General features: G+C 41.9%; 3 protein-coding genes across 6 annotated transcripts in view; 1 reads left to right on the top strand and 2 right to left on the bottom strand.

The window, feature by feature from the left end:
• Positions 1-711: 711 nt before the first annotated feature.
• Positions 712-6,573, bottom strand: fdft1 (farnesyl-diphosphate farnesyltransferase 1). Of its 2 annotated transcripts, XM_017423186.3 has the most exons (8): positions 6,350-6,573; positions 4,400-4,497; positions 3,253-3,436; positions 3,036-3,164; positions 2,488-2,679; positions 2,186-2,362; positions 1,685-1,837; positions 712-1,604 (listed from the first exon to the last, which is right to left on the bottom strand). In XM_017423186.3, the coding sequence occupies exons 1-8, from the start codon at positions 6,551-6,553 to the stop codon at positions 1,383-1,385; spliced, it is 1,359 nt and encodes a 452-aa protein (XP_017278675.1). In that variant the 5' UTR covers positions 6,554-6,573; the 3' UTR covers positions 712-1,382. The 2 variants fall into 2 exon arrangements, with proteins under 2 accessions (XP_017278675.1, XP_017278673.1); XM_017423184.3 differs by lacking the exon at positions 6,350-6,573 and having other exon boundaries at positions 4,400-6,305.
• A 4,410-nt stretch (positions 6,574-10,983) lies between these two features.
• On the top strand, positions 10,984-15,025 carry LOC108240064. 2 transcript variants are annotated; one of them, XM_017423192.3, is made up of 4 exons: positions 10,984-11,247; positions 11,479-11,589; positions 12,846-12,908; positions 13,767-15,025. In XM_017423192.3, the coding sequence occupies exons 1-4, from the start codon at positions 11,234-11,236 to the stop codon at positions 14,932-14,934; spliced, it is 1,356 nt and encodes a 451-aa protein (XP_017278681.1). In that variant the 5' UTR covers positions 10,984-11,233; the 3' UTR covers positions 14,935-15,025. The 2 variants fall into 2 exon arrangements, with proteins under 2 accessions (XP_017278681.1, XP_017278682.1); XM_017423193.3 differs by lacking the exon at positions 12,846-12,908.
• Positions 15,026-16,641: 1,616 nt separating this feature from the next.
• Positions 16,642-20,067, bottom strand: part of gata4 (GATA binding protein 4) — a 10,365-nt gene continuing 6,939 nt past the window's right edge. Inside the window, exons 4-6 of one of the 2 annotated variants that reach the window (XM_017423190.3) lie at positions 19,247-19,328; positions 18,859-19,022; positions 16,642-17,691 (exon numbers count right to left, since the gene is read on the bottom strand). In XM_017423190.3, the coding sequence (XP_017278679.1) occupies positions 17,563-17,691; positions 18,859-19,022; positions 19,247-19,328 (375 nt within the window). In that variant the 3' untranslated portion in view covers positions 16,642-17,562. The remainder of the gene's footprint in view (positions 17,692-18,858; positions 19,023-19,246; positions 19,329-20,067) is intronic. The other variant, XM_017423191.3, reaches the window with a different exon arrangement.

Here is a 20,067-nt window from a genome sequence, read left to right on the forward strand (position 1 = left end):
AACTTAGACACAAGTTGCACCAAAAATAAATAAAAATACAAGAAAAGAAAAGGTCAGTGGGCCCTATTTGGTGCTCTATAACTCAAACTTTGCAGTAGAAACATCATTTAAAGTTCAAGCTGGTCACAGAAAGTTAGACTTTACGTGACTAAACTGGCATTTTGATATATTTTGTGATTTTTACACAATTACAGTTTTAGTTTTATGATTTTTTTGTTTTTACAGATTTTACCACAGAACTGTTTAACTGCCTGTTGATATCACACACCAACTATTTAACTGTCTAAAAAAAAATACCACTTCTGCAAACTCTTACTCTTTTTGGTACATATACAAATTATACATATAGGACCTCTGTTTTTTTTCCTCATATTCCCCCAGAATGCCAAGAGAGCACACTCAGGCTTCCATAGACTTTCTGTCAAATATTGTTTTAGCTAAAAGTTTCTCTTCAAACCTAGAATGGTCATTTTAACTTGTCATGTCTCCTACAGAAAACACCTGAGAAACATAAAAAATCATGTGACCATCAGTCTTCTGCTGCTCACGGCTCTTATGGTCTTTGCACAGGGACTGTTTGTGTGAGGCTTACTTTTTAGTCTGCCTTTCATAAACTTAGGAGTTAAAGCTGACAGCAGCTTTATTTTTCATTTTGCTCTTGGTTCTAGCGCAATTTTTTTCCAAAGTGAAAATCAAGACTTGCGTTAAATCTGCACACTCAGGTTTATATTTTATTATTTTGCTCATTTATTTGTTCAAATATGTACAAATCAAAATGTCACATTACATAGCAATGCTTGTAACTCTCCTTTGGTTCTGTACAAAGTTACTCTGTGCTAGCCTTTCTACTCACCAAAGCTGTGTTAAGGACACTTAGCTAACAAATCCCACATGTTAAAAATATGTTGTAATTTCATTGAAAGACAATTGTTTGATCATTCTAACGTGGTACTGCAGAGTTCTTATCCTGTCGAAACTGCATGAATTATTCAGTCTGCATGATCTCTGCCCACATACAGTGCAAATACCGTAAAGTCCAACGTTGTACTTCAAGTGTGTCTCACAGCAGTGATTCAACATAGAAACAAAAATAATACTAATGTTTGAGACAAAATTAAACAAAAGCTTCATGACGTTTGGTGACCGTGTTCCCCAAAATCCGAAACACGGCTCCATTGTTTTCTGGACTAAAGCTGCGCCACACAAAATACAGACACCGGGCTGCTACAGGAACCCCTTCATGGTTCAGTCTGTCCGTGGTCTGCAGCAGCCGCGGGGGAACAAAAATGAAGAAGAAGAGCCTCGGATTTGATGAGTCGGACAGAAAAACAGGGTTTCTTCAGTTTGTGAGCTTAATGAATGGTTTGTGGGAGGGTTCCCTGTCACTGCATGTCCCCTGTGCCCTGCGCCTGGGCTGCAGTCGTACTGAGGTACTGCCAGCTGAGGGCAGCCAGCAGCATGGCGGCAGACAGGTACATCGGGGACAAGTGGTGGGTCCTGGAGGAGAAGCCGGACCGCGGCAGGGCGGACTTCTCCTGGATCACAGCCAGGATGTGCAGAGTCTTGTCCCGCGACGGATCTGTGACGGAGACCTTCTGCAGAATCTGCAGGGAGATGGAAGACCATTAAATGCAGCGCCGGGACTGCAGCAGAACGAAAACGACTGACAGAGACGAGCACCCACCTCCTGGCTGTACTGGGTGATAATGGTCTGAACGGCTATCATGTTGGTGGCCTCCATCATGAGGGTGACCGCCTGTCCCTTCCTGATCTTCACCACGCCCTGGAACACCAAGGGGTTGTTGTAGCACCTTGAGAGTGTAGCTATTGCCATCACCTGGTTGGCAGAGGAATGACATGCTGTATGAGTCAGGTGGAAGAAATCAAAAGCGTTGCTCTTCCAACAATCTGTCAGTTATTTTGCTACTGAAGAATAATTTTCAAGTAAGAAAGTGCAGCTTTTTTCAAGTTACTATAACTGTAGATGCACGAGGGTTAGGCAGCCGAATGGCATCCCTTCAAACAGTAATCTGGGCAGCCTACATGCATAAACACAGATCGGGCAAAAGGAAGCTGGCTGGCTTGTCTGTTACTACACGTAGCACACAATAAATCTGCTCAGATATTATGTGCACAGTGAATACTGTCACCCAGTGGTTGACAAAGCTGATGAAACGCTCTTTACTTGTGGAATGGCACAGAAATTGAAGACGCTTTGGTTGTGCAGCCGGGACAGGTAGGCGATAACGTCGGGAACGTGGTGCAGGGCATCAGTGACCAGCAGGTTGAGACAAGACAGAGCAGACTCCAGCTTTTCAGGGTGAGCCAGATCCTCAAGACGACTGGTGAACTGGCTCCAAGCCTGCAGGGATACACAACGGACCTGATAGCATTTGTTGTATTTTTCTGCAGAAACCTACAGCACTTCTTAAGGGAGCACACTCTTCTCACGTGACTATTTATCTGCCCGAGTCCAACCAACACTACCTCTTGTGGCCAGAAGTGACGACCCTCTTGCGTGTCTTCCAGATAGTCTCGGATGATGTTGGTCTTCTGGAGGAACAGGCCCATCGAGTTGGCCAGCTCGGTGTCCTGTCCCACTTCGGGATCCTCCAGCTGGGAGGCGGAGAAGAGCTTCGACAGGCCGATGCCGACCAGACCGGCGACGTAGTGGCAGTACTGCGCAGGTCGCAGACAGAAAACAACAACTGGTATCATTGTGGCATCACACAGGGAACAAAACACTGATTAAACATTTACATAGCACTGGCAGAGACATGCTTAATCTACGTGTGTCAGATCTGAAGGAGATTTCCTAGTGTGGAAAGACTGAGATAAGTAGAAAACACCCGAGGAAACTGATAAGACAAACTGACAATAACTCCTGTGGCTTTCACCGCTCAAATCTAATCCCTGCTGCTTTCAGTAAACATCTTGGAGAAGATGTTGCCATGTATTTGGAATTGTTTGTACCATGTACTGTATTTTGTGTAGTTATGCTCTTAACATCACTGTGACAGAAGAATGTTGTTCACCTGGTCCCACTCCTGCATGGATCCCACCTTCTTCTCCAGGAATTCAGCCATTCCAACCCCCATTCGGTGGCAGATATCTGAGATGACGTCTCTGTATTCCTGAGCGAGGTTTCTGAACTCCAGTGAGATCTGGATTCAAGGGACGAACAACGTCATTAAGACAAGTGACATAGCTCCCGTTTCCGGCCGCCTCTGTGTTTCCTCTGTGTATACGAACCGTGGGGAAATCCTCGAGAACCTGCCGATCCTTCTCATGGCTCTCGGTGAAGCACCACTCCTCCCGGTACAGGTACATGTGGAAATCATTCAGCATGGGCACCTTCTTGTCCAGAGGGATGGTCATGTCGTCCTCAACTGTGTCCAGCGCACGCAGCACCAGGTAGAAGATGCAAACGGCATGTCTGGACCATAAGAACACAGAACGGAGAGAGTGAGGCGGCTGCAGAACTTTCCGAACAAAGACAAGACTGAAACAGCGGACCTGTTGAGCCGATCAGGTGGAGAGCATTCCTGCATGGAAAACATATAAAGTACGCGGCGTGAAGATGCATATGCATGGCTGCATCAGAGGGGTTTGTTTGTAATGTTTGGCTTAAGTGTATCTGCTCTTCAAAAGGTGACCGAACAGAAAAAAGTTAATCATTAGGCAGTGTTGATATGTAAATAATTGATCAAACTCTAATTTATGAACCACAAAACCCAAGAATTTGTTGTTTTCTATTTATCTGTAGAAATAAATTTTTAAAATCTCTTTGATGAAGGCAGAAGAATAAAATATAACACATGAACACACAAAATTAAAAAGAAATGTACACATCAAATACAACCAACGACAATAAAATCTAAACATGTTTTCCCCAAAACAATATTATACTACACTATATAGTTTATATTAATGATAGTACAGGTTTAGGGGCCTTTGACAAGGAGAAATAAATAAATTAGTAAAAAGTCATTCTGTAACTAACGAACTGGTTTGAAGTCTATATCATGTAATGTGCAAAGTGAAGTACTGCTTTTCATTTAAATGGTTTGTTTTTATATCAGAAGAAGCAAGTCATTGACTGCAACACATTATGATTTAGGAGGATAGTTCTGGAAAGGTTATATCGGTGCAAAATAAACAGTGTTGCACAATCCTTAGCAGGACCTGCCCTGACAACTTCATTTGCTGCAGGTATGCATGGAAGGTGTTGTCTGCAGCGGTTTGTTTCCCCATTTGTCAACAAGTGCGACATAAATTAGCTCAAATGCAGGAGCTGTTTGCTATCAGCAGAATGCTTTTGTTTACATTTCTGCAGCAGCCAACGCCTCCCTCCAGTCTAGGTGAAAAGCTGCCTGCAGACACGCCTCCTCAGACTCACCTCAGCTCTCCGTCCAGCGCCTGAATCACGGCCGCGAAGCTCCGGCTCGTCTGGTTCAGGTACACGTAACATGTCCGCAGAGTCTCCGTCATGGCCGCCTGGCAGGGGAGACAAAGGAGGGCCGTCTGTCGGTGGAAGCCCGCGGGTCTGAGGGCGCTCCGGGGCCGGGCGGCCTCCTGCAGGCCCCGCTCCCCGAGCCGCCGGCCCTGCAGCAGGAAGGCGGACCGAGGAGCCGAGCCGCAGCCCCGCGGAGCCACCGACAGAGAGCGCCTGAGCACGGACACGGAGACCGGACACTTGCAGCAAGCTCCGGCCATGCGAAAACCCCGGCAGGAAGGCCGACCCCGCGGTTATGAGACGACGCTGTCCATGTGTGCGCTGGGGAAGTTTCAAACACCAAGTCCATGTAGAGGACAAGCGAGCCGAGAGGGGTCGAGCGTGGAGACAAAGCTTCTGGTCGAGAGTCCGCTGATCTCCAAACAGGCTCACCTCGACACTGGGCGAAGCAGGGAGGGCGCAGAGCGTTTGTAGATCTGTTGTTATGATCTGACACACTTCCCCCACCTCCTGCGCTCAAAACATTAGCAACAGACCCCCCTCCTGTTTCCCAACCGCCGACAGGCAACAAAACAGCAGCTTTAACCCTTATTTCGACTCAGACCAAATTAAAAAATCAAGGATGCATTACAGCTGTAAAAAGCAAACATAACTGGGCGTTTTTAAAAGGAAAGCACATGCTTGAAGTACATTAATCGTGTGCAGTTTATGCAACTAACAAACATTTCCGCATATAAAACATGCAAAATGAAGTCTAAACTTTGGGGCTTCATTATTGTGTCCTCTAAACTTTATTCTATAGCAACTGCATGCATTATTAAATAGTTGTTTCAGGTTGTTGTTTGTTTTTTTGACAAATTTGGCCTAAAATAATAGAAGCGATATTATGCTCCCACCTAGTGGAGAAATCTGGGAATTACACTAACATGCATTTTCTAGTATAAGAATAAAATGAGTAAATCCTGCAGACTGAGAACAGAGAAAATGATGCATTTGTCGCTTATTATTTACCTTTAGCAGCATGATTGAGATTTGTTAATAACTTTATCTTTATTTATTAGAAAACATCTAATACAGTGCAGTTCATGGTGGTGAGATCTTAGTCAATACTTTTGGTATCACCTGAGACTTTTCACATGATGGAAGAAAACTTGAAATCAGTCACCCCCGGTTCTGCATGTCGACCCTTCAAACTGTTTAAAAAGAGCTAAAACCAATCAATTAACTGAGTTTAAACACACGACAAAAGACGCCACATATCTCCAAGGCCCTGATTGCGTTTTGGATTGTTTGCCTTAAAAAGATCTGAGCCCAAACCACAAGAAAACACCTCTGACAATTTATCTTTAATCCCTGACGGTGTCAGAGTGACTCCCGGCTCAATTTTGACTCTCAGACCTGCAGTTCAGTTCAGTGGAGGCTGAAGTTCTCCACAATGTTAAAACACTTGTGTCTGACAATCAGAAGAAAAAAAAACCTTCGAATCTCTTCATTATCACCATGGATGGTGCCTTCACGTGCTCCATCTCTCTGCTTGGATCACAGGGGTGTTTAAAACTGCGGGATTAGGGGCGTCAGACGCACGCGCAGCATCCCTCCTCACCAATGAAACCCTCCAATCTCATTACGCTACCTAAATCCCGCGCCGGTGGTCATCATTGCGCGCGCGCGCGTAGACAGCCAGCAGGGCCGAGAACGCAGATCTAATTTGACAAAGTCCAATTAGCTGTTTTCGCCGTGCGCCATGTAGGTCAATCCGCCGCACCGTGGAGATGTGTGTGTTGGTGTGTGTGGCGCAACAGTGCAGATGGTCAAGAGGAAGATGGTGATGATGATGATAATGATGATGATGTGCTGTTTTTGTCAGTGTTAAAAATATAACAATTTACTCACGTAATCCAACTTTGGCATAACGGCCCAACATCCCCCCAGCTTGAATTTGATCAGGTTCAGGATCTCTTCCGGGTGTCCCAGAGACTTCAGGATGTCCATGGTGCCTCGGACGTCCGGATGTCCCGCCGCTACTCTGAAAATGCGCCGTGCGGGCCGGAGGAGACGCTCTCCATCGGGAGGATGCGGCTGGACGGAGATCACCATTAACAGAACCGAGCTTTCTGCCCTGAAAAAAAAAATGCGTCACATCGACCGACGGGCCCCGATTGGCTGCGCTCCCATGGGTTTAGAACTCGGGATCCAATGAGCGAGGGGACCGTCTGGCGTGATGCCCCGCCCACATGGACTGTCATCCCAGCGCGCCTTGTGATTGGTCCGTTAGAGAGCCAGCAGAAAACCGGTCACCTGTTCATTATAATGACTCCTTCCTAGAAGGAGCAGACTGTCTGTCTCCCTTTCACACACTATCTCTTCTGAGTGATTGATATGATCTCCAGAAACATGAAAGCTGATCTGAGCTGTAATAGTAAACACGGAGGACCTTTGAATTTTTACATTAGTCGTGGATGAAAAGGATGAGGAGTTTCATTATCCTTAATTCAACTCGATTGCACATAAAATTAAAGGCCTAGCGTCCCTGGAAGGAATGCATATCGCCCGCCGCAGTGAGAACAAAATATTTAAACTTAAATCATCTTTGTTGAGATAAAATGAAGTTCTGCCCATTTAGGTTAAACCTTGGAAATAACATAATGCGATATGGCAGCTCTCTGAGTATGTGCTGTGAATGACTGTCAGCTACTGCCACGTCTCATTTTAGGTCAGTGTCTGTAAACTTCACCGAACCGTAGCCCTTTTTGTGTAGGCTAAGGTCTGTTAGCTGTGGCAGCCATCTTAAATTGGGTTGACTCCAAAAGTTAAATTAGTTGTGGATGCACAGCTAATATTTCCTTTCTGAGAGTTTCATTAAAATCCGCCTAGTGGTTCATGTGATATTTTGCTAACAGACAAACAGGGTTGACTTCAACAGTTAGTGGCAAAGTTTCAAGTAAAGGTGTCACACAATGTGTTGTGCTCAGACTATCCTTTAGGGATGAAGCTCAGCTACAACCACACCAAATTTGAGTTCAATATCTGTAAAATTGACTTAAGTATATGTAGTTTTGTATTTTCTAAGGTCAGTCGGCTGTGGCAGCCATCTTGAATTGGGTTGACCCCAAAAGTCAATCAGTTGTCGATGTTCTTCCATTGATTGATTTCTGAAAGTTTTATTAAAATCTGTTCAGTGATACATGAGATATTTTGCTAACAGACAGAGCTGATTTCCTATAGCTAAGGACAAAGTGTTAAACAGATATTGTCTGATCAGTCAGTGCTCAGGTTCAGGATCAGGGCCAAAACATTACCACTTCGCCTTCAGCGGTGGGCGATAACAAGCTGCAGTAAATGTCTGAGCTCACACGCAGCAACAAGAGCTAAAACTTATTGAAGAAGATAAGACGAGCCGCTTCGTTACTGAGCGGCTCGTAAACATGTCAATAGAGCCAACTCATCTTAACAAACACAAGAAAAGGCTACCACTCTGTCCATTTTGCAGATACTGAGCTAAACTTTGTCATGAATGTAACTGAGAGTCATTCACAACACACGCTTCAGATTTGTTGCACCATTCTTTTGCTCAAAACTTCGGCATAAACTGTTTGGAGTCAACACTGTGCGTCTGTTAGCAAAATATCTCATGAATCGCTGGTCGGATTTTCATGAAGCTCTCCAAACGTGATCACTAGATGTACATTTACATCTGATTAACTTCTGGAGTCACCCTAATTCAAGATGGCTGCCACAGCTAATCAACATTAGCCAACACAAAAATGGCTAAAACTCTGTCAATTCTACAAATATTGAGCCAGAATTTGGTGTGGTAGTAGCTGAGAGTCGTCTACAACACATACTCTGAGCGTGGCCTTGCAGTAACAATGCTGGTAATATTGATTTGACCAAAATGGCCCCAATTTCTCAACAAAAAATGATCTCAGTCTAAAACGCCGGCATGAAAAGTGGCGGGCGATATGCATTCCTTCAAGGAATTCTAGGCCTTTCATTTCATTCTGGGGTTTATTATACAGCACTTATGTCAACTCTAGATGTTTTCATTGTGTTTTATGAGTAAAGCTGGTGTTAATTTAAAACAAGTAAAACAAGTATTTGCACCCACGGTGTAGCAGTGAGCTGTGAAAGTAGTCTTTAAGAAAGCCTTAATTAAACTGAGCCAAAATCTTTCATGTGTCAAAACTACTTCTGTGGAAAAAGATCTTACATAAAGTGAAAAAAAAACATAACTGCAGATGGACGCGTTCCAGTAAAACATACCAATTCCAGTGCCCTGCATGTTCGACTAAGCACCTGGATGCCCTGCTCTTCCAGCAGGTGTTTTAATGACACACAGCTGACTGATTGATTAGACCTCCTCTCGAGCTAAAGATAAGATGTGCATTTTTTTAGGTCTTAAAACTCTTTTGATCACCAACAAGGTTAATAGTTCTTTCCCAATCCCTCCTCCAGACTGCAAAAGAGCAACTAAATCAGCCAAGACTCCGAGTTAAACGTCAGTCAAGGCAAGTCCAGACACGGTCCCGATCAGGCAGAATAAGTGATAACATGAGTCTTTACAGGTGCTTTTCTGCTACAAAACATGTGGAGGAACAATAAATCACAGCTGAAACCATTAAGGGATTAAGAGTCTTTTTGAAGAAATTCATAGTTTGTCACTGATTTTGTAGGTTTTCTTCCTCTCAGCAAGTATTTGTAGCCAGCTGCTTCGGTGTGACACACACACCAACACACACACACACTACGGTTGGGGTATATGACCACCCACTCTGAGCCTGGTTCCTGTTAAAAAGGTTTTTCTCCCCACAGTTGGCTCAGAATGGGGAGTTTTTACTTATTCAGCTGGCCTCCTTAGCTAGAAAATGTTTTTTCTAATTTTATCATAAATCAGATTTTTTTCATTTCTAATTCACTAAATCTGATTGTGCTGAATTAGACTATGATTGATAAACTTAACTGAACTGAACCGAAATCAGTTAACTTGATTTGCACCGTAAATCTTTATAACTGGGTATGAAATGAATTGTTTTATCTGTTTTTGTAAACTGCCCCGAGATGTGTTTATCTATAATTTTGTTCTTTATAAATAAACTTATCTGAATAGAAATGAATAATTCAGAACATTGTGACATATTATAACTAATAGCTCTTTAAACAACCTCCTTTTGGAGAAATAGGGTTTAATTTTTAATTTTTTCTGTTATTCCAGCAGCAGTATTGTGATAGTCCCCCCAGACATGCCCCATGCTGCACTGGAAGTGCTACAGCTAGCTGCTGCTGCTGCATTTTGAGCTCACAATGAACCATAGATATAAAAAAAAACTATGCAATGCAAATCTGACAGTAGCATAAAGGTTTATAAATCAGTGCAATCCCCTTTAGTCTTGGTCCCACTTGAACTTGTCTGGTCAGCTTTAATAGATTGTTTCAGTAAAACATAAATTTAGCGACTCCACAGGGTGAGCACTCTCACTTTACACTCTTCACTGAAGTTTACAGCTAGCTGGACTTTTAAGTGGCGCCTCTTTTGTAAATATGGTCCTCACATTATCTCTGACGTAGGAAATTCTTTTTTTTTTTTTGCCTAAAATCTGATAAGATTATCCTCCTTGTTGTAATTCACCCAGCAGAAAGGACCCCCTTTGACATCTGCTTTGAGCCAGTCGATCTAATTCATATGTCAATCGGATGTTAGCTGCTAATATCTTCAATCGTTTCGTGTTATAATTAGAACAAAGTCAAGAGAATGGAAGGTAATAACATTTAGTACATTCTGTTACACCTTTTTAGGAAGAAAATGAACACTATCCGATGATTGACACAACCTCCACCCAGATCTTGTCTAACGTGTTTCTCAGCATATCTCTGTTTACACAGAAGAAGTCCACTGTCTCTCTCTGTCTGGATATGTACTCCTTTCTTTAGACCGCATGAAATTTCCGAGGAAACCACCAATGACAGGTTTAATGCTAATGGAGATTAAACTGTTTTATTGAGGCCTAGTGAGCCTGGCAGCTTTCCGTTTCACTTTCCCCCACCCGACACACATCAGTGATCTTGAAGTTTTCACAAGCAGTCCAATAAGACGGGGAGATACGGTTTTTGTTTGGCCTGTTGGTTTTATCATTCGAAGTTGGCAGATTTCTGCACGACAAAACTGCCACTGGGGACCCTTCAGGCACTTTTCTTAATCACATGAATTATTAATAGGAAAGCAGATTAGCGTGTACAGTCCTGATGTAATGCTGTTTTCCTCGAGGGCTTACCACTGAACTGCACTCAACTTTCATTATAATCCTCCATAAATCATCCTGACACGTGATGCAAACCTAAACCGAAGCTTTACATTTGTTTTGTCTTTCAGCCTTTATTACGTTTCTGTCCCTTATGAAGCTAAGCTGTTATCTCTAATGAAAACTGTTTCTGATTTATCGTCGCCGCATAGTTTTGGAAACTAATCAGGCAGAACAAAGGTGGTGCTGTTGATGCCAGGTGAGTGTTAATGACAACAAACAGTGAAACTTGGCTCGAAGCAGGAATACATCAACACCGTTCCGGTTTGGTATCTATAGCGCTTTGAACGTTCCGTGGAGGTGGAGCTTGATGCCGGCAGCAGCAAACTCCCAGGTGACTTTTAGCACACGAGTACGAGCTTAACGGATGTTGAGGTTGTCAGAGGTGAGCTGAAGTCAGCCAGATATGACTGCATTCGGCCAGAAGAAAGCAGAACGAGTGCTTCAGCAGCTCCGGAGACACCAGTGCTGACAGGGCTGCATGGCGTTTCCCACGTGAGTCAAAGAGGTTTCTACTTTACCAAAAAACTATGGGCAAATGGGAGTGAATGCTTCGTTTTTTTCTAGGTTATTTAACATTAAAATAGTCCTACTTCATTATCAGCAGCACAGCAACATCACCCCAGCCTGAAGGGTTTGTTGCCTGAAAACAAAGAACTGTTTTTAAAATAAAGTTCATAAAGATCTGAACATCATGTAATCCCTGATTTTACTGTTTTCATCCAGGCTGGGCCGTAAGCATCCTCATTTTATTCTCCATAAAGAGCAGCCACTGCTCTGTAAGAAGAAATGTTTAACATACTGGTCAGACAGAACCCTACGGCACGACAAGCTGACGTGAGTAAATCTTTACATTTTCCACTTCAGGCACAATTTAGGGGAAAGGAATGCTTCCTCTTATGTTTCCAGAACATGGGAACAACAGTTTTTGTGCCCTTTTTCCCCTTTTTTACTTTTTTTTTTTTTTCTGTGGTGTAAAAGACACCACACTCCATTCCTCAGGGGCCGCTCTCCTGCATGTTTTAGATGTTTTCTTGCTTTAAAACACCTGCTTTAAATAAATGACTTGTTGCCATGCTCCTGGAGAACTTGATGATTTGGTGAGGAGGTAATTAAACCGTTTGAATCAAGTGTGTTGGAGCAAAAAAAACCTAAAACTCTCGGGACAGCGGCCCTCGAAGTCTGGAGTTTGACACCGCTGCTTCAGGTGGTTTTCATCTCCACTTGTAACAGCAACCAGTAACTTTAATTTGCCATTTCATGTATATTTAAAGGCCTATTGATAATATTATGTTGAGAAATTATGGCATTTTAGCCATTTTAGTCATTTCTTGAATATACTCTGGTAAAGTTTTAATTAAAGTCTGAAAGTTAATAAAACTTTCATTTTTATTGCCCTCCTCGCGGCAGTGTGCTGAATAAATAAAAAATATATTTTGAAGCCAAACCTTCTCTGTTTTTTGCCAATATGAATAATGTTTTAACTTCTGTTTCCAAACTATCACAGAAACAGTTTTGGAGCCAAATTAAATGAAATGTGACCCTTTTTTTTTGTTGTTGTTCCCTCTGCTGTATTAAAAGACATATTTGTGTTACCGTTTTATTGGTGATTCCATACTGAAAGTTCAAGTTCTTACCCTCTTTTTAGTGAGCGCACACAGCCAAAAACCAGTAATTCCAGTCCATTGGTTAAATCCCACAATTAGCAGAGACTTGTGCGTAATTATAAACAAATCAGTAAAACAATAGGCGGTTAAAAGGTTTGTTCTTTATGGTTTGCCGAAGATTCTCTATGAGCAACAAATTCTTAACACATGAAACTCGTGGACGTAATCAAAGATAGAGTTTGTTCTTTTGTGATGATTTGTCGGGCCTTTTCTTCAACTTCAGTTGTTTGTTGTTTGTGAATCATGTAACAAGTATGTTGGAACTCGAGCTGAGATGACTGACTCAGTCGTTATGATAGCTATACCTTCAAAAACATGCCCAGGGCACTTTGCTGGCTTGGCTAGGAACATGTTTACTCATTGTAGTACCTGAGAATTATAACTGTTCAGAGTAACTATCGAATCTCAATTAAACTTTCCTTTCAGGAGTGGTTTCTTCTGGAAAGTTCCAGTGCAGTGTCATAAGTGGGTCACCGGAGGGTTTGATGGGTAAGAAAATAATGAGCATTACAGAATATGGCTGTTGCAGTTACTAGATGTCAGCTTAAAAGTTTATTTCAAAGCATTTGAAGTCAGGTTTTGAGAAAAGGTTATGAGCAGTTAATATCTTACCTGTTGCAGATAGCTCTTTGAGCGACTGCAGTTTAGAGGAATAGTTCATTTCTGACCAGACTGACAAGCTAACAGCTAGCCCAAGCGCTGCCAGGACCAAAGTAGACTGCTGTAGTCTGAAAATAGATCTGTTCTCAAAAACTTCATGGCGGTTCGTGCGAGCATTACTTTGCAAACCTTTGCATTTTTTGTCAGTTTTGTATTACACAGTTATTTACATAAAATTCCACAATTATTTGCAAACTAAATAGCTGCAGCAGTGAGTTGTCGCTCTAACGATACCACCTGGGGCACTTCCAGCAGGAATATTGTAATATTTCTGCAGGAACAATCGTGTAATTAAAAACTGACAGCAGTGTAAAAGTTTATAAAATAGCATTTGCATAGATTCTTTTGAGACTGGAGTCATTTTAAGATGCCAGGAGTATAATTTAGCCTTGCCTGCACATTGATCAGCCATCAGGTCATCTATTTCTCCAAACTGAGGGTGTTCAATGTCCTATCTACAACAGGTAAGATGTTTATTCATCATAACCTGTCTACAGAGCCCCGCTTCAAAAGATCTGAATTATAACTTTAAGTAAAAGTGTCTACAGATACTTTTGAACACACTTGCTACACAGCCAAACAACAAAAAGTTCTGATGATGATTTTTTAAAAACATATCAGTTTCTGCATTGATCATACAAAGAAAACACAGCTGGTTGATATTTTTGTTTGTTTTTTGTGTTCCAGGACAGGCTGTGATTACAGCTGTACATCTCATACCTGTGTGAACAAGAGGACCAAATACCTGACTGACACCACCAGGCTCTTTGAGCAAACTTTGTTCTGGTCCGACGCACAAAACGCTTCGCAGAAAGTTTTTGAACATCTCAAATCCGGAGGCGCCATCGGCGACATCTTTCTGGGTGACTCTGCGAGCCATAAATTTTCTGCCTTTCGCAGAGACATCACCGAGGAATGCGGCGCGGAAGACAAACAGCATTCGTGGGCGGTGATTGAGAAACGAGAGGAGCTCATCATGTACGGCCCTTACTACCCCAACTACATCAACGGGGAGCACAGCGAGGACATCATTATCAGACAAACCCAGGAGCTCCTGAGCTCAGGGGACGTTCCTGAAGACTGGAAGGTGTATGTTTTCACCATGAACAGCCCGTGTTTGGCGAGAAACACCGACTCATGCATGCTGAGCCTAATTCACAAGGCTTGGGAGTGGTGGAGCGTGTTTGGAGTGAAGACTCACATTGGCTTCGTGAGGAGCTGGGGCTTCAAGGGAAACAAAGAAAACCTGTTCAAGGAAGTCGACTACAAACAAACAAAATGCATCATTCAGAGTGTGGATTATGAGAATTATATTAAAGTGGCCGATAAGATCGCTGATCTTAATCTGTTGTGTGAAGATGTGTTTTGGGTTGCTAAGAGCATGCTGGGATCTGAAAAAGAAAACTTCCCTATGATGACAGCCGAGCAGAAGCAGGACCGGAGGAGTTTCTTCAGAGGCATGAACACCGTGTTTGAAGGCAAACAGGAGGAGGAGGAGGAGGAGAAACTCCTGAGGAAGGAGTTGAACGCCATGCTCGACGCTGCAGAGAGCCTGCTTTCAGAGCAACCGGCACGTTTCGAGGAGCATTTAGCGAAAGGGGAGGTGTTTTTACTCAGTCACACTTTTAGCTCACAGGTATTCGAAACCCTCCAGGAGGACCTGAGAGTCAGATTTCAACAGTGCTGGAGGGAGATCGTCCAGGACAGGTACGCAGAATCTGTCAGAGAGAAGCTGACAGAAGCCTTCAATCAGTGCACTGTGCAGCTGTTCCTCAAAGATATCCTGACATTTACAGGACAGTATTTGCAAATTGGAAAACTACAACTCCAAAATGAAGCTTTTAAAGCTGTTTGAAAACTGAAATACTTAAAAAAAAAAAAAGGTGCTCGACGCAACGTCATGTTTTGGAAACATAAGGAAAAAAACCCTCAGTGTTCACATTTCACATACCATCAATATTATGTCAAAAGGCTTTGTCTTTATTACTCTTTAACACAAATGAAGTACATGATTATACTGAAGTGAGTTTTTTTTTCTTTTACACAGAAACTCATACATATTGGTATTTTTGTAATTACACATGACAGTATTCCACATTTACACCTTTGTGTTTGTCAGGAGCAGATCAAAAGTTTTGCCAAGAAACTGTACAATCTGAGTCTTTTTATCAAACAAACCTTCATACAATAAATGATAATTAGATAATGATGTGGTTTGGGATTTATTAAAGAAAGCCGGTGGAGCTGTTTGATGTCTAGTTGATGCATATCTTAGCTGAAATCAGTAGAGGGAGCTAAATGCATTCAACGTCACATTCATTATAAAGAATTTGTGCTGCATAGGTTGTTTATCAAGTGTTGCACTTTGGAAGTGATCTGCTTAATAAAATCCAAAAGACTATAGTTCATATGTGAGATGTTTGTATTGCACTAAATGGTAAATCAGTTTTACTGAGGTATAAGAAATGGTTAGGAGGGACGTATTTGGTAAAATATGACTTTTTTTTCCTCTTATCAGAGATTTATTTAATGTCATATGCAAGTGGAGTTCAAGGCATTGTTGTTTTTAAAATTGTATTTTTTTCAGTAAGTTGGACTTTGTCAAGTATTTATGAGTAGCTGGTGTCAAACGTGCTGTCAACAGCTGTCAGCTCGCTCTCAGTTTGCAGAAACAAGAATTTCCAACAAATGAACCAAGTTAACCGAGGCCCAGAGCAGGACCACCAGAAGAGCAATGTTTTATGCAACGATAAAAGCCCTGAATTTTAAAATTTTATAAAAATTTTAGCAAACTCCACAGCATGGGTTTTTACAGTGCATCCTTTTGGCATCCAGTGATCATTTACCTGGGGTAAACCAAGCAATACAAAACTAACTTGGTTACATGAGCCCAACTACAGTATGTGAGATAAAAGAATTACTTCTTTTTTGGAGAAAATGTGAGCTTGCCAAATCTGTCCGTACTCCAAACTTCTCCAAACTAAGCGTGTGCTGACGGCCGATGAGAGAGGAAAAACACTGTGAGCACTTCATACAGCCCCACTTTAACAAAACAAAACTATCCCTTTAATGTTGTGATGTATGCTCAATAATCCAGGTAGGGAAATCTAGCAAGGTTGAGTCAGGTCCTCTGGACGGGTTCTTCTTAGTTTATACGTTTCATCTTTTATTTCACATTTTTTATCCCTTTAATGTCATGTGCCTGGGTTTTGTTCTGTTTTGATTTAGGGTTTTCTTGTATTTGCTGTTTTTTGTCCTTGTCTTGGTATTGTTTTGTCTTCTTTATGCTTTGGTTCTGTGTTGTCATCATTCACCTGTCCTCTGCTCAGCAGTTTTCTGGTTACCTGTCACACCCATCTCCAGTTGTCTTCACTCCTAATCACACACCTGTTCCCACTTCTCCTCATCACCCTCTGCTTTAAAACTTGGTCTTCCTCTCCCCCTCCCTGCCGATTCATTGTTGTTTGTTGATGTTGCTCGTACTATTGCCTTGCCTTGCCTTGTCCTGTCCTCAGTTTGGATTTCTGTTATAGTTGTTTTGCTGCCACGTCAGTCCTTTTTGTTTCTAGTTTTGTTATTTTAATAAATCAGTTTTTCATTTTGAAGATAAGTCAATATTGGGTTCGCCTCGCTGTCACCACGTTATGACATTTAATGCACCAAACAAGGCTTGTTGACTCGCTTGATTAAATTACTCTTTTCACTCGTTAAAATGCTTAACTTTTTATAAAGTCAATTAGATTGCTAATACTGTTGTTTGTGGAGTTAAATGATTGGTTCAACCAAGACCTTGGGAAGTAGGGGTGCAAAGGGTGCTGCCGCATGATTGCAATTCTTTATATATTGTTTGTCCAAAATATACAACCTAACTGAAAAAACATTCCCTCAGCTACAGATATGGGTGTTAATGCATCAAAATAATGCTAATGCTTTTCAAATCACTGCAAATAAAAACCCTTCTGGTCTTTTTTTCAGTTGTGCTGTGATTCTGTTATTTATCATTCTTCATGTGAACTGGCCCTTTATGAACACTTTTTGTTGCACCTCAAGGGTGGGGCTTGTCCAGTTGGGATGTGTTTTCTGTTTTTTTGTAAGTCCATCATTTCTTTGGCAAAATGTCTCCAATCGTGTTGATCACACTGAAGAATGTGTTTACATATCAGCGATCAGAGATATTTGTCATTTTGTAGTGTGACAGTATTTGTGTTGATGCTTCTGCACCGACTTTGGTGGAAAGTGTGGTAATGACAAGAATTCCCTTTTGTAGCCTTTGGTTGCTCAGACTGTCCAGCACTGTTTTGTTTTGTTTTAAAAAACAAACTTTTTTGTGTGTGTAGTGGCTCCCACATCTCGGCCCGAGCCATTATACTGACAGCACAGTTTATGGGAGTGAGATCATCCCAGCCAAGAGCAGCAGTCTTTGGAGAGTTTCATGGGTTTGCTGTACATAGGTAGCATTTTGAGCTGCTGGACCGGAGGTCTCCTAAGCCAGGATTAGGTTGTTCCAGGGCTCTGCTTTGGAGCTGGAGGACCCGCTGTGGCCCCCTGGGGACATTTTCAGAGGAATGGCTCCTCCCTGAGCTGCCATGTAGGCTGGTAAGGCTGAAATCTGCTGAGGAAAGGATGAAGATGATAAGTACAGAAATCTTTTGAAAATCTCGGCTGCTTGCTTTAATTGTTTACATGGTTGTTCAGCTCTTTTAAAGTGGGGTTTGGTGGAAAGTTTATGAACTATTTACGTCTTCTTGGTTGTAGATAGCTCTAAATAGCACTTCTGACTAGTCTCACGAGCTAACGGCTAGTCTGATTGGGTCAAGACCAAATCAGATTTGCCGTTGTGTTCATGTGAACAATACATAAAAAACTTACACTACACAGTTATATTTTTTTGCAGAAATATTCTGATATTTTTACTGGAAGTGCCACAGGCTGCACCAGAAATACTACAGCTACTCGCTGCTGCTAATTGCACTTGTAAAATTACCACAGAATATTTTGTAAACAACAGTTTCAAGCAAAATTGATAGCAATATAAAAACTCTTAAAGATTTTTAAGGGTTGAGTTGTTTTAAAACAGCATCTGCTGTTGGTGATAAACTGCAGACTGTTGTTGTGGATAATAAGATTCACTGATAGGTCTAAGATGTCCTCGTTAGGAGGCGATAGAATTGTCATATATAGTGTTTGTTCACAGTTTGATGTTAGGTCAAGCTGCCCTCTGAGTGATATGGCCTTCCAGTTATGAGACTGGTGACCTTATCTGTGTCTCGCTGATACTCTTTGTTCACAAAGACTCTCTGACAATCTTAGGTTAGACAGATTCTGCTGCTCGGAGCTGTCTCTTCCCTGGGATTTACTGCTTGACATTTATTTGTAATGAATCAATAAAAAAAAAATCAAAAAGCTGAGTCCTGAGTCTTCCTGTCTCCCTTATCTTTTTGCCATGACAACCTGAGTGTTCTCAGTTTCCTCGTCTCAGGGCCTCGCTCTTGTGTTGCAGGAACTTTGAGTGTGATCAAAGCAACAAAATACCAATTTTGTTAACTCTGTGAAAAGGAAGGGAGTGGGGAAAAAGAAAAACCACCTGTTGTGATGTATTTAACTTTCTCTAGAATTGCTAACGAAGCATCAGCATCAGTGGACAAAGAGCCCCCATGTCACACAATTATCAATAACTCAGTCCTGACTGCTCTATAACACCTGAATCTCACTTTAAAGTCATTTAAATGCTGCCTATTTCTGACAAAAGAACACCGTTGAGGTACCGAGGGAGTCTTACCTGTGTGTGTGTGCTGTGGTGGTACAAGCTGTGATTTTCCGGTTCTGTCTTTATCTGCCGAGGCTCCTCTGTGGTGGAGGCGGAGGTGGTGGTGTTGGAGGAGGAAGAGGAGGAGCGGGGAGTGTTGTTTGGTGTAATGGGAGTCCCCTCACTGCCTAGTGGCCCTGCGTGAAACAGGAAACCTTAAATTAATGTATGTAAAAATGGTCCTGGGTATTTAAATATAAATTACATATACAGATCCAAATCTACAAATGTTTGATTATTTCTTTAACATGAGAGTGTCTTCTTGTACTCAGAAAACTATTAGACTGAACAGTGTGGCTTTAAACTAAATATTACTGGTTATTTGGAGACACCAGGGCCTACATGTGGGTTTAAAGCTCACCAGTTTGGGACTTGTTCAGGTTTTTAGGCTTGCGTTTACGAGTCTGGATACCCTCTTTTTTCATAGCCAGAGGTCGGGGGACCTATTAAGACAAGAAGAGACATAAAAGTAAAGGATTTAATCAGGTGAAGCATCTATAAAGGCTAACAACACATATAAGGCTGATTTTCAGTTTTTAAGGGGATAGTGGATTTTCTAAAGTGGGAGTTCTGTAAAGTAGCTATCAGTAGTCAGTATCTTACCTGCAGTAGACAGAAGTCAGAACGATCTCAGTTTGAAGAATCAGAAAGAAGTTCTTTTGGAAGAGTCAAGCTAACAACTTGATAGACTGGGGCCTAATCCAGAGTAGATTTCTGCAATCTGAAACAAGCCCAATCTCAAAAATTTCAAAGTGGTCCATGCAGATGCTGCTTTCTAAACATTTACACCAACGTCACTTTGGCATTAGACAGTTATTCACATAAAGGTCTGTGGTTATACTGCTATATTGTATTGGTTTGCAGTCCTTTACCAGGAATATTTTGTGTAAAATACATGTAGCAAATCAGAATGTGTCAGGTGTGCCCTGTCTGACTAACCATCTGATGCAAAAAGCAACAACAACAAAAAAATTTTTAATGCAAAATATGTGTTTCACATAAAACATTATAGATAACAGACTGCAAACCAATAGTCTTAGGTGCAAATAACCATAGACATATATGTAAATAAATGTAAATCACCGAGGTGGTTAAAAAGCTCCTCGGTGGCAAGGCTCCGGGGGTGGATGAGATTCGTCCGGAGTTCCTTAAGGCTCTGGATGTTGTAGGGTTGTGTTGGTT

Source organism: Kryptolebias marmoratus, linkage group LG19 (assembly GCF_001649575.2).
Source record: "Kryptolebias marmoratus isolate JLee-2015 linkage group LG19, ASM164957v2, whole genome shotgun sequence".
Taxonomy (NCBI): Eukaryota; Metazoa; Chordata; class Actinopteri; order Cyprinodontiformes; family Rivulidae; genus Kryptolebias; species Kryptolebias marmoratus.

Bases quoted from the DNA above. Each gene is read 5' to 3' on its own strand.
- fdft1 (XM_017423184.3), bottom strand. From the start codon at position 4,716: ATGGCCGGAGCTTGCTGCAAGTGTCCGGTCTCCGTGTCCGTGCTCAGG. The intron at 3,165-3,252 runs GTTCGTATACAC...CCTTGAATCCAG, and splicing joins TTCTCGAGGATTTCCCCACG to ATCTCACTGGAGTTCAGAAA. The intron at 2,680-3,035 runs GTGAACAACATT...CGACCTGCGCAG, and splicing joins CCATGCAGGAGTGGGACCAG to TACTGCCACTACGTCGCCGG.
- LOC108240064 (XM_017423192.3), top strand. The intron at 11,590-12,845 runs GTGAGTAAATCT...CTTTCCTTTCAG, and splicing joins CTACGGCACGACAAGCTGAC to GAGTGGTTTCTTCTGGAAAG. The intron at 12,909-13,766 runs GTAAGAAAATAA...TTTGTGTTCCAG, and splicing joins GTCACCGGAGGGTTTGATGG to GACAGGCTGTGATTACAGCT.